Source organism: Vigna unguiculata, chromosome 7, assembly GCF_004118075.2.
Source record: "Vigna unguiculata cultivar IT97K-499-35 chromosome 7, ASM411807v1, whole genome shotgun sequence".
Taxonomy (NCBI): Eukaryota; Viridiplantae; Streptophyta; class Magnoliopsida; order Fabales; family Fabaceae; genus Vigna; species Vigna unguiculata.
Window position 1 is genome coordinate 33,827,218 of NC_040285.1, and position 12,415 is coordinate 33,839,632.

Consider the following 12,415-nt stretch of genomic DNA (forward strand, 5'->3'; position numbering starts at 1 on the left):
CATGCAAAATATATTTTTAAGAGAAGGTACAACATTAAAGTTAATTATTGTAAGATGAACAAAAATATAAACAAATTTTTCTTCTAGCAATCAAAGTTATTTGATTTAAAATACTTCCTTGGTTTGACAATAGCACGCGGAAATTGTTTTTTATTATTTAATCAACTGTAACATTTATAAAAAAAAAAAAAAACAAAGGAAAAGGAAAAGAGAGTTGGAAAATTGGGAGAGTACGAGTCAGATCAAAACAGCAGCTTGGGTTGGACCTTGGAGAGTCCGTTTGTTCCTTCGATTTGTTTTCTTTAGATATTTCTTCTTCTTTTTCTGTCGTTTCATTGCGAACTGATACTTCGGTATCCAAACACACCTCATCTACATTTTCTCTTCTCCAGCACAAACAAACACGTGCATCTCCTTTCGTTCCCATGGCGATTTCCGTTTCCGCATCCTCCGCGATTTCTTCTTTGAGTTCCGAACGTTCTACGCGCTTGCCGCCATCCTTTACCTCTGCATCTTCTTCCGCCAAACAGTCCTCGCTGCAATTCCCCTCGCGCACGCACCTTCTTCGGATTAGTACTCCACGCGCTCCTACTTCCACGCGGCCACGATTCCTTCCTCAGGTTACCTAAACTACGCTATCTGTTTTTATTTTCCATTGCAATTGTACGTACGAGTTTCTTCATTGTTTAGTAAATCAAGGAACACGCATAATAATAATAATTATTGTATTATTGTTATTATTATTATTATTGGTGTTGTGCGTTAATAGTTTGTGAAATTATATTAGTGGTTCAATAGTGGAAATTACATGCGTCGTCCCTAAATATGTATTCCGTGAAATTAGTCGCTGAATGAATGTGTGTTTCAGTAGTCAAATTAATTCTCGAATTTGTGAAGTGAAGAATAAATTGAATGAACAAGTGCAGACTTAAGGACCCTGAATATTAATTTTATTATTTAAATTTGTTAAGCTGATCAACAGTTTTAGCCAATTATGGACTTATAAGTATTTTTGTGGATTGTTCTGTGTAGGTTCAAGCTAAGAAACAAACCTTTAACTCTTTTGACGATTTGCTTGTCAATTCTGAAAAGCCTGTATTGGTTGACTTCTATGCCACCTGGTAAGTTTCTCCCTCCGTTTTCTGTTTTCTCCGTATTTTGCAGGCAGGGTATTATGCTGGTTTTTGTTAACTGGTGCTTTTTGAGGTTGAAGCTGTCTTATTAACTTGTTATATGATAGCAATTAATGAGTGACCCAAGACCTGGTTTACAGGTGTGGTCCTTGTCAATTCATGGTTCCCATTCTCAATGAAGTAAGCACTCGGCTTAAGGATAAGATACAGGTGGTGAAGATTGATACTGAGAAGTATCCCAGCATTGCTGACAAATACAGAATTGAGGCATTGCCAACTTTCATCATGTTTAAGGATGGAAAACCTTATGATCGTTTTGTAAGTCAATTTCATTTTATTTTTTTCATTTGAGTTATGCTTTCCTCGCACCTGGTAGTTAATCGTGTCTTTGTGACCCTTTATAATATGTGGAAGCTTCTGGTTGTGCTTTGCAATGACTGCAAACACTTACATTTGGCCTAAAATGGCGTGACATGGCATTTAAATTTGAATTGTGAAACCGAATTTAGGGTTTCTATTTGAAAGTACATGTCCATTAACAACGAAGCTATGCTCTGGGATATATACTAAACATAGAATTAGCAATGCTACTACTTTTCTTTGGTTTTGTTAGGAATTTGAATTTGTAGTGTGAAGGATCCAAACCATCATAAAACTTCCTTTGACTGCTAAGCCAGCTAATAAAAGAAGTAGCGATCTTTTTGGCCCCTTATTGGGAACTGCCTGAAGTTTGTTCTTATGCTGCAAAAACTTGTAGAGGACTTGCATCTAAAGGAATAATCTCGTTCCTAGTTTTGCTTAAAACTTTGATATTGGCCTATTCACCTTTATATTCTCCTAGGCTTGTTCATTTTAACATAATAAAAGCAAATTTGATTCTATTATAATGAAAAGAGCCTAATCGCTTGTTTAGTTCATCCATCCAATAGAATTTAAAATAAAGCACATTTGTGGGAAGGTATGTAGCTTGAAATGATCTGGTCTTGAGTTTGTCTGTTTGCAGGCTTTTCTTTGATGTTCTTGAAATTTGTTGGTAATGTTGGTGGAGACTAGACAGATTTTGTTGAGCTGAATCTGTTATTTACTTAGGAATTTTTATTATGAAGCTACATAGACATTTGCTTATTTGACAAAACAAAATAAAACAAGGGTGTTGTCTGTTATCTCCATATTCTAAACATCTTCACATTGTAAGCAAGAAATTTTTTTGGTCTTGATGACTTCCAGGAGGGAGCATTGAATGTAAATCAGCTTATTGAACGCATAGAAGCCGGTCTGAAGGTTGAACAATAACCCTAGTAAGTCTTTATTGTTACGCTCATTATTATCGTATTACAGATGCTCAAGAACATCTCCCCAGTAATCGCTGTCCTCTAAACTCATTGTTTTAAATTTTTTCAGCTTTGATGAAGACAGAATGAAACTTGTCCATTGGAATGTTCGATCATATACATGATGTGACCGACTTGAGGACCACTAGTGGATTCAACCTCATTAGACATTTTTTAAAGTGATCACTTGTAAACCAAGTTCTGAGTTCCTTTCATAAGTTAATTCTTGCCCCTTCTTTAGACTCATCTGCATTATTTATACTTCATTTTCATTTTCTGAGGCTTAAAAATAGTGTAAGTGTCCGGAGATTAAAGTTGGTCAATGTTTGCTATACACCGATTGAATTGCATGAGAAATGCTTTATGTGATACACATCCTAAAATGATTTTATCAAAAAAACAAAATTGATTAAACATTAATCCGTACAAGTTTGTAGACAATGCATTGTAAAAAGGTCGCATTGAATGACAGCCTAGACGAGAGTACATGGCAAACGTGATTCTTCAACATTGGAGGCCTTGCATTAGCACTACTTACTAATCAGTAAGTATTTTGAGCGGTGTATGTTTAGAGGCTTGTGCGGCACATGAACCTTTTAGGGTCAATGTTTGCACCACAATTGTCTATTCACTAACCTCAGCAATTATTGAGTCGGCATGGAATAATCAATGAAGTAAAAAAAATACACCATACTAATTTTAAGAATAATTATAAAATACAAATAATTAGCAAATTTATTACAACTGACGGGATTTTTCGGTGTTGTGAAAGGGTTATTTAGTAATTTAAAAAATATCTAAAAGTAAAATTCTATCATGTTGTGATAACTTTGAATAAAGTGAATTGAAGTCATATTATGTTATAACGATTTCAATTCTCCATAATTGAAGTCATCAGCATGATTGACACAATTTCAATTTATACATACGACTTATTTATTATAAAGTCATGCTTTCTTAACACGACTTACTATATTAGTTAATATTTCGAATAACATGAAATATTATGCTTATACCGGTTCCTCCATCATTACATAATAATAACTTATTTTAAAATAAAATAAAATTAAGAAAAACAAAAATATCAATTCAAAAAATATTATTCATTTTCATCAAAAATTTTAAACTAATTGTACTAAATTCACTTATGAATTCATTTTTCTACAATTTATGACGGAATAATCTAAGTAGACATAGACTAATCAATGAAATACAAAACAATAAAAAATACACCATACTAATTTTAAGAATAATTATAAACCACAACCGACAAAAATTCATAATACTAACAATAAAATACAAAAAATGTAAATCTCTTTCATTTAAAGATTTTAAACTAATTGGTACTAAAATCACTTATGAATTAATTACAGAATAATCTGAGTCGGCATGGAATAATCAATGAAGTAAAAAAAATACACCATACTAATTTTAAGAATAATTATAAAATACAAATAATTAGCAAATTTATTACAACTGACAGGATTTTTCGGTGTTGTGAAAGGGTTATTTAGTAGTTTAAATAACTTCAATCAGAACATTATCATTCTTTTCATTATTCATTATTATCTTAATATACAATAAAATATATTAGTTATATTTATGCTTAGATACCAAATATCACTCAAGCACTGTGTAGGCATGGCAATCATATATTAATCTTGCTCAATATTAAGCCATATTTTAACGGAAATGAACATGGCGTCCCCCCTTCAAATGGGACAAATGGGGGACCAAAAAAAAAAACAAGATTCATAAGGAAATAAAAAGAACAACCCAATCACGGTTAAAATTCAAATGCAACAAAATCCAAATGCATTCTCAAAATAGAATTGTTGACTTTAACAAATAATATATCCCATTGTTCAAAAAACAGTAAGAAAAAGAAAAAGAGAGAGCTTTAAGCTCAGCGCTTCTTAGAGACACCAACAGTTTTACCCCTACGACCAGTGGTCTTGGTATGTTGGCCACGTACACGAAGACCCCAGTAGTGTCTCAACCCCCGATGGTTCCTGCATGCAAGAATAAATATCAATCAGGATGCCCAACATTTAGCTACCTACATTCATCATTACAACCAAATGTAAAAAGACAATAGTACTGTGTTTGTGATTCGTGAACAATTTCTGCAGTTTTCTTTCCTAGCTTAGTATTTAGATTCATGAAGTGAAGGCCAGAGAAATGGACGTATTATTTTTCCACTGGACACCCAAAATTTATACTCTTTGCAATCCGTCCCTCGGGAAAATGGTTAGGAATGAAAAGGTTCCTGGGAATCCCTAATTTGTTTTTTCACTCATAGTTATATAACTCTTTTAAACAAAATTCAATGGATAAAAGGTAATGAAGTAATTTAACTTGTATTTACATATATTTGTATCCAGTTTGATGAAACCGGTTAAAAAGAGGAAGCCTCCTCCTTCCTTATCATTGGATTTGGATAAGGGATGTGACTCTTCAAGTTCTCTCTACATTCCTTTTTTTCATTTCTCTACATGATACCATATACACCCTGACATGCAGACAGTAAGGTTGAAGCATAACTTAAATTCACATGGCTAATGTCCAACATCAGGTCCAAAGAACAATACTAACATGCTAAATGGTATATTTGAACTCATACTTGTACACATCACTTGTTACCTTCGCAGTTTATAATACATGACATATTTGAACTTTATGAATGACACTAAAGAAGCAGGTTGTCTCATAGTGCATGCAACCATTAATAAAATAAATATAATATCCGGGAAAAAAACATTGCTTTGTTCTCATGCATTTTTTAGTTTTCATAGCTCCAATTCCAATACAAGTGTATATTCAGAAAAAAAAAAGGGTATTCAGCATAATTGAAATCAATAATGTTCGAAAATAATTAGTTTCTTGGTATAAGGTTTTTTCAGTGAGCAAACAGGTGTCAAGAATCCAAAAATCACTCACCATTGCATGATTAACAATCTAATCATTAAAAGTGGAATGTATCAGTTATAGCTAAACAATTTTTTCCATGAAAAAAACACAATAAAAAAGGGTATTCACCTGATTTTCTTTAGTCTCTCCAAGTCATCCCTCAACTTCATATCCAATGCATTGGACACTACCTGAGAATACTTCCCATCCTTGTAGTCCTTCTTCCTGTTTAAAAACCAGTCTGGAATCTTGAATTGGCGGGGATTGGCAACCACAGTCATGAGGTTATCCAACTCAGCGGCACTCAGCTCACCAGCTCTGCCAACAAAATAACCAAAACCTAATTCAATTTCAATACAAAACATAACTAATTGAACCACAACACTCTAATGCAACAATAAGCAATTATCAACAAACAATGAGAAACTAATGACAATGAAAGTAAAGCAAACCTTTTGTTCATGTCAACATCAGCCTTCTTACACACCATGTTAGCAAATCGTCTCCCTATACCTTTGATTGAGGTAAGAGCGAACATTATCTTCTGCTTCCCATCTACGTTCGTGTTCAAAACACGAAGTATGTGCTGGAATTCCTCATTTGCCACCAAGGCCTAGAAAACAAGGCAAGGATCGGATTCAAATAAAACAAACCAAAATCATAAAAAACCCAACTTCTACACCATATGCAATCATAACCACCAAGAGGATAAGTTCTAAAATTCCTGATTTCAAATCACAGTTAACAAATTCTACTGAAATTCACATTTTTATGATCATTCCAACGAGAAAATAAAAACTTCGAAACACTACAAAAACATGAACCCTAAATATCAATAGCATGAGGAAATAAGAAGAAATAGAAAGCGTCGAATTACTTACCATCTTGAACGCAAGGGATGCGCGATTCCGGGAAGTGATGCGGCTGAGAGTAGGTGAACGCCGTTCCTAGGCTAAAACCTCAAAGTATCAGAAGAGGGTTCTTATATTTCTGGGACCATAATCATGGGCTGGGCTTTATAATGGGCCTGATCCACCCAATACAATTGATGGCCTTCTATATACATGGGCCTAATATTTGGGAGTCCTAATATTGCGCTTGTGTTTGGACCCATCATGATTAATACCTGATGTTGGATTTTCTTAAAAAAAAAATCATTTTTAATGATGCATTGACTGTGATTGATATTCTGTATCTCACTTATAAGCAAACAGTTAACATTAATGTCTATTTCTATTTAATTAAATTCGACACGTGGTTAAATATTAATAGCTGATTAATCAGAGTAATAATAATCACACAATTTAAAGAATATTTAAATCCTCATAAAACAAAAAGATACCAGAGAATCGAGTCTTATTTTTTCTGCTGAATTTTGTTGTTTTGTTTTTGGCTGAATATTAAAAGCACGTTATTTTGATATTTTAAAAATAATTTTAATATATTTTAAAATTTTAAAATTAATGATTATTGGTATATTTTAAAAATACAACAAATAAAAATCAGTAAAGAATTCAAATTTCAGAAATTCATTATCACCATATTTAAATTTTTAGTTTTATGGGGAAAAATATTATGAAGTTAATTACGAATTCATTTCTCTTAAGTAATTTAACTGAAATCTTCTCAAAACTCTTTACACATATTGATACTATCAGAAATAAAATTATAGCCTCAACAAAACAATAGGATTAAACTCCATCAAGTCCTTTTCACGTTCGATATGAATGAATAGTCATTTAAATAAATATTTCCTATATTTTTCTTTTATTTTTGTACGATTAATATTTTTCTTATAAAATTTAAATGGGTTATTTGTTACAATAGAAGAACATTCGCATAAATAAGATTTTTATTTTACATAAACTAACAACATTTTAATCATGTTATTACAGTGAAAAAATACTTCTCTGATTCATTATATAATAATAACGAGAGATCTTGATAATTTGCATAAGTGGCCTCTTAAGTTCAGATCTGAATAGTATTATATTACATGTTTAAAAATAATATGAAAAGTTGAATAAGGATATATCTAAATAACTAAGTTAGGCGGACTTTTTGTGAAGACTTTTAGAAGAAAAAAATTAAGCTTTTTTACTAATTAAAATAATTTATAATATAAAAATTAATTTACAAAATTTCTTCACGTAATTAACTCATACAAAATAATTTTATTTACTCCTTGTATATTTTTTTCCTTTGAAAGAAAATCTGTGAAGAATTTGGTTTAAATATACCCTAAATCTTAAATATAATAAAAAAATTACTCCACTAAAATCAAATAGGGATTAGAAAAGTATTCCAAAATTTAGGTTTTAATAAAAAAAAACACAACACATTCTATATAACATATAATGTTAGATTACAAGTAAAAACAATTTTTATTTATATGAAAAGAAATTTAGTATATTCTTAACAACAACAACAAAGTAGTAAATGAAGTGGATTATAAACATAGTTCGAAAAAAACATTTATAAAGATGAAGTGGATTGTTTAAAATAGTTAAAATAATTATTGAACGAAATAGAGAGAGAACATAATTTATTTTTCCCATTACTAACTTTTCCTTAATAATCACTCGACCATTTATAGTTTAATTCGAAATGAACTTGGGAATTTCCCAATTAGGTATAAACACAAACCAAAAAAAAAAAACTCTATTACACTTTGATGGTGATAAAATGAAATTATAGGCAAAAACAAAATATAATTTATGAACAATGCATGTGATCCTACAGATCCTAAATAATCTGCTATTCAACACTTACGACGTTACATCACGAGAAACCAAACACTAACGGACTTATTTTTATTTTATTTTTTATTTATATATGTTCTCCGTGTTATACACGTGTCAACACCACGTGGCTCTAATTTGATCCACAATCTTTAATCTTCCCAAATTCAAATCCTAAATTTCAATCAATTAATTCAACTGTCACAACCATGTCACGTAAATAGCCAATACGTGTAAGGTCGAATATGCCACCCAAGTTTCCTTCAATTCACATCTCTATCCACCTCTCTTCAAAACAAAACAAAAATTATCAATTTTGTTTCATTTTACAACTATTTCCACAGTGTCGGATTCACAGTTATCTGTTTATTCTCGTTAGGTTAAATATATTTCTTATTGCTCTGCTGCTTTACAATCACAGTTTTGCTAAATGTGTTCCATATTTTAGATAGGGGCTTTTAAATTACGATTTTTCTTTATCACATGATTAAAATAATTAAATAATAACTTTTATAATCTGTCAAAATCAGTTATTCTTCTCTGCTGAAACTAAAATTAAATTATTTTCAAATTTCTAATTAACTAAGATATTAATATTACAAGTGTGAGGTCACGAATAAGTTGTGGGGTTTCGTGTGACAGATGGTTACCTATATTTGATATGCGATTTTCTTTGATGCTTTTTGTGAGATTTCATTTATAGACAAACTTTATATTATATCAATCTTAAAATCTTGTTGGAAACAACAAATTATCCAACTGTATGCACACAATTTGTATTTCTTCACATGTAACTCGCAGATATATAGCGGTAAAGTTTAGTGATAAACATAAATAAATATTATTAAGATAATTCTTTAGTAAACTTTAGTACCATATGAAAAGTAAAATGTAAAAATTCAACTTATGTTCATCTTAAATAATAATAATAATGATATGTTGTCATATTTCTATAGAATATATGAAATATTTAAAGAAACATTCAAGTTTATTTTATCAATGAATCATATATTTTATTACATTAACTATTCTTCAAACTTTTTTATAATAGCAATATACGAAAATTAGAATTATGTTTTTTATATTTATCTTTTATTTAGGAAGAATATGCTTAATCAGATGTAATGGAATGTTCTTTTTTGCCGACACAAACGAACAGTTCGTCAACTAATAACTGCCATTCAAAGGGTCCCATACCATTTCAATCAGTCACACCAAATCTTATCCATTTCATTATCTCTTTTATTTATATTTTTCTATTATTTTTCAACATAATCAATAAAATCTTTTGACCTAATTTTTTTTCCTCTACAAGGTCAAAATCTAAAAAGAGAAAGAAAGTACTTACTACGCACATAAAAAATATATACCTTTGTTGAATTGTCAGATATAAGTAAAATTTAATTATCTCTACTTTATTTAATAATTTTTTTCTGAAATTAACTTGTTTTTTATTAATGTTTGACCTTTAGTTATACCATCATAACTTGTATTATTTATTTTAGTATAAGTAGATTTTAGATAGAACATTAAGATATTAGTAAAATTTAACGTATTGATAATTGACTTTCTTATATATGTGAAGTTAAAATTTAAAAAATTGAATTAAATACTTATATAAAATACATTTTCATTTACATTCTAAAATAATTAAACTTTAATAGCCATCATTTGGTTGGTTTAAATAAAATAAGGTCAAAAGTTATTAAAAGAATAGTTTGAATCCAAACTTTACGTAGACAAAGGCTGTGAGAGAAGGTATTACTAGAGTGACCAATCATCTTTTTAAATAAGAACCGATCATTGATAACATTAGTAAACATTTTATACTATAATTTAAAAAAAAAGTTCTGAGAAAAATCTCATATAATTTTAATTTTCATACGCAACCTTTATACATTTTTTGCATTCCATTAAATTAAATTCTTTACATGTGTCCATTTATAGGAAAGTATTCAAGTGGTGTATAACTCATAATTCATTCATGAAGTTCATATATATATATATATATATATATATATATATATATATATATATATATATATATATATATATATATATATATATATATATATATATATGAACTCCAAACAAGTAATTATAAAAAAATACATCATATAATAAAAAACAAAAAAGTGGAAGAAGAAATTCTAATAAAAATAGTTAGTTAAATGTTTGAACAAAAAATTAATCATCGATCTACTATATTATATTTCACATTAATAGTACATTTATTAAGGAAATATTAAGTCATGATAACTTTACTTTACTGGAAAAAACTTAAAAAAAATAAAAACATTTGTAAGAAAATATTGTTTGTTTCAATTCTTAAAAATGTGAGATATTTTTTTTTTTTGTCAAATAATGATAAAGTATGATGCAGAAGATAATTTAATAATGCCCTACCAAAAAAGCAAGAAGTTAAGAATCATGTCTAACATGTTACAAGGTGATCAAAACTTTATAAATAGCTAACCACTCCTTCTCAACTATCACATCCCACCTTACTTCAACCCATTTCCCTACTCACCCTTCTTCTCCATCCATCTTTTCATCCACTAACTATTCCAACAACCACCATGGCCGAAGAGAAGCACCACCACCACCACCTCTTCCACCACCACAAGGATCAGGAGACTAAGCCCATAGAAACCGAGACTGGTTACGACAACCCATCGTACGAGTCTTCTGGTGTTGCTGAATATGAAACTGGCTTCAACAAAACATCATTTTCTAGTGACGAACCTTCCGGTGAAGGCTATGAGGGGCGCAGAAAGTCAGGTTACTCTGCCATTGATGAGTCTTCAGGTGGCTATGGCACTGGTGGTGGATACTCTGACACCACCGATGCTGGCTACACCAAAACAAGTGCCGGTGGTGGCTACGGCGTTGGTGGTGTGTACTCTGACACCGCTGACGGTGGCTACGGCAAGAAAAGTGGTGGCGGTGGCTACAAGGATGATGATAGCGATGAACGTTACGATGAGGTTGACTACAAGAAGGAGGAGAAGCACCACAAGCATCTTGAGCACCTTGGTGAGTTAGGTGCTGCAGCAGCTGGTGCTTACGCCTTGGTAACAATTTTTAACCATTTTTATTTGCTTTATACTACATACATATATGCATATTACGTTGTTCACTTGAAAACGATCTCATTTTCTTGGGATTTATAGCATGAGAAGCACAAGGCAGAGAAAGACCCAGAGCACGAACACAAGCACAAGATAGGAGAGGAGGTTGCAGCAGCTGCTGCAGTGGGAGCTGGTGGATTTGCCTTTCACGAGCATCATGAGAAAAAGGAAGCGAAGGAAGAGGAAGAGGAAGCTCATTCAGAGAAGCGCCACCACCACCACCTCTTCTGATACATCAAAACCAACATTTATAATTATGCATCCAATAAGAGCATATATATTCCTTCTACTTCCCTATATGCTTCTGGCTTTACATATGTTTGTGTGTACTTAAGTTATTTATCTTCCACTTTATTTATTTTGGGAGTGAATGCTTTGTGTGGACAGTATTTCCTTCCTATGTGTATGTAGTGTTTAACAGTTGAGTACATATATATAATGATAAAATATATTGTGAAATGATTTCAGCTCCATACATGACTCTTTTTTTTTTAATACGATATGTTCCTCTCAATATGTTAGAAGACAATCGTTAGTTACTTTTGATATATATCAAAACAGATTTTTTATTTTTAAATTAAGAATATAAATAAATAAACAAATATATTTACGTGGATATATATTATTGAAAGAAATATAAGAAGAAATGAACAATAAAATTGTTATTATGATCTGATTTTTCTTTTTACTTTATATACAGAAGATGTGCCATCTCTGTATTAAATTCGAAGGGTAACTGTTTGTAAGTGGTTACCGACAGAAGTAATAGAAATAACATTTTTTTCTTTTTCGGCAAAATTATGACGGGTGAATTAAAGAATGCAATCTCACTGAAAAAATCACGATCACATGTGCAAATATCAGCATTGCCAAAATTCAAGGAGGTTTGAATTAAAGTGGGAGGAGGGCAACAAATGGGCCCGCGTGATTAAATAACAATCACAAAGGTATTGTTTTTTATGTCGGATTATGTTTGAAAGTTTAAATAGTTTTGGAAGAAAATATAAGAATATCAATAAAACTTAACAAAAACACATTATATACCCAAATCAATGCCCCTCCATAGTCCTGTCTCCGGTGGCGGATCTTCAGCTAAAATTTTGGAAGTGCCAAAATTTTAGTTGAATTACTCTTTTGGTCCATCTTTTTGTTTAATTTATTCGTGATTT

At 30.9% G+C, this 12,415-nt stretch overlaps 3 protein-coding genes across 3 annotated transcripts; 2 read left to right on the forward strand and 1 right to left on the reverse strand.

Moving 5' to 3' along the window:
• The first annotated feature begins 196 nt into the window (after window positions 1–196).
• Window positions 197–2,833, forward strand: LOC114189708 (thioredoxin Y1, chloroplastic). The gene is made up of 6 exons (XM_028078360.1): window positions 197–274; window positions 393–620; window positions 1,033–1,121; window positions 1,274–1,451; window positions 2,361–2,431; window positions 2,535–2,833. The coding sequence occupies exons 2-5, from the start codon at window positions 426–428 to the stop codon at window positions 2,424–2,426; spliced, it is 528 nt and encodes a 175-aa protein (XP_027934161.1). The 5' UTR covers window positions 197–274; window positions 393–425; the 3' UTR covers window positions 2,427–2,431; window positions 2,535–2,833.
• A 1,394-nt stretch (window positions 2,834–4,227) lies between these two features.
• Window positions 4,228–6,365, reverse strand: LOC114189987 (40S ribosomal protein S18). Its single transcript, XM_028078720.1, has 4 exons — window positions 6,256–6,365; window positions 5,827–5,987; window positions 5,504–5,692; window positions 4,228–4,476 (listed from the first exon to the last, which is right to left on the reverse strand). Exons 1-4 carry the CDS (start codon window positions 6,256–6,258, stop codon window positions 4,371–4,373), a joined length of 459 nt encoding a protein of 152 aa, XP_027934521.1. The 5' UTR covers window positions 6,259–6,365; the 3' UTR covers window positions 4,228–4,370.
• Window positions 6,366–10,597: 4,232 nt separating this feature from the next.
• Window positions 10,598–11,719, forward strand: LOC114189812. The gene is made up of 2 exons (XM_028078512.1): window positions 10,598–11,189; window positions 11,289–11,719. The coding sequence occupies exons 1-2, from the start codon at window positions 10,695–10,697 to the stop codon at window positions 11,475–11,477; spliced, it is 684 nt and encodes a 227-aa protein (XP_027934313.1). The 5' UTR covers window positions 10,598–10,694; the 3' UTR covers window positions 11,478–11,719.
• Window positions 11,720–12,415: the final 696 nt, after the last annotated feature.

Coding starts and splice junctions, on each gene's coding strand:
- LOC114189708 (XM_028078360.1), top strand. CDS start 426: ATGGCGATTTCCGTTTCCGCATCCTCCGCGATTTCTTCTTTGAGTTCC. Junction 621..1,032: donor GGCCACGATTCCTTCCTCAG/GTTACCTAAACT, acceptor TGTTCTGTGTAG/GTTCAAGCTAAGAAACAAAC. Junction 1,122..1,273: donor GTTGACTTCTATGCCACCTG/GTAAGTTTCTCC, acceptor CCTGGTTTACAG/GTGTGGTCCTTGTCAATTCA.
- LOC114189987 (XM_028078720.1), bottom strand. Junction 5,693..5,826: donor GATGTTGACATGAACAAAAG/GTTTGCTTTACT, acceptor TTTTGTTGGCAG/AGCTGGTGAGCTGAGTGCCG. Junction 4,477..5,503: donor GAGAGACTAAAGAAAATCAG/GTGAATACCCTT, acceptor TCTTGCATGCAG/GAACCATCGGGGGTTGAGAC.
- LOC114189812 (XM_028078512.1), top strand. CDS start 10,695: ATGGCCGAAGAGAAGCACCACCACCACCACCTCTTCCACCACCACAAG. Junction 11,190..11,288: donor CAGCTGGTGCTTACGCCTTG/GTAACAATTTTT, acceptor TGGGATTTATAG/CATGAGAAGCACAAGGCAGA.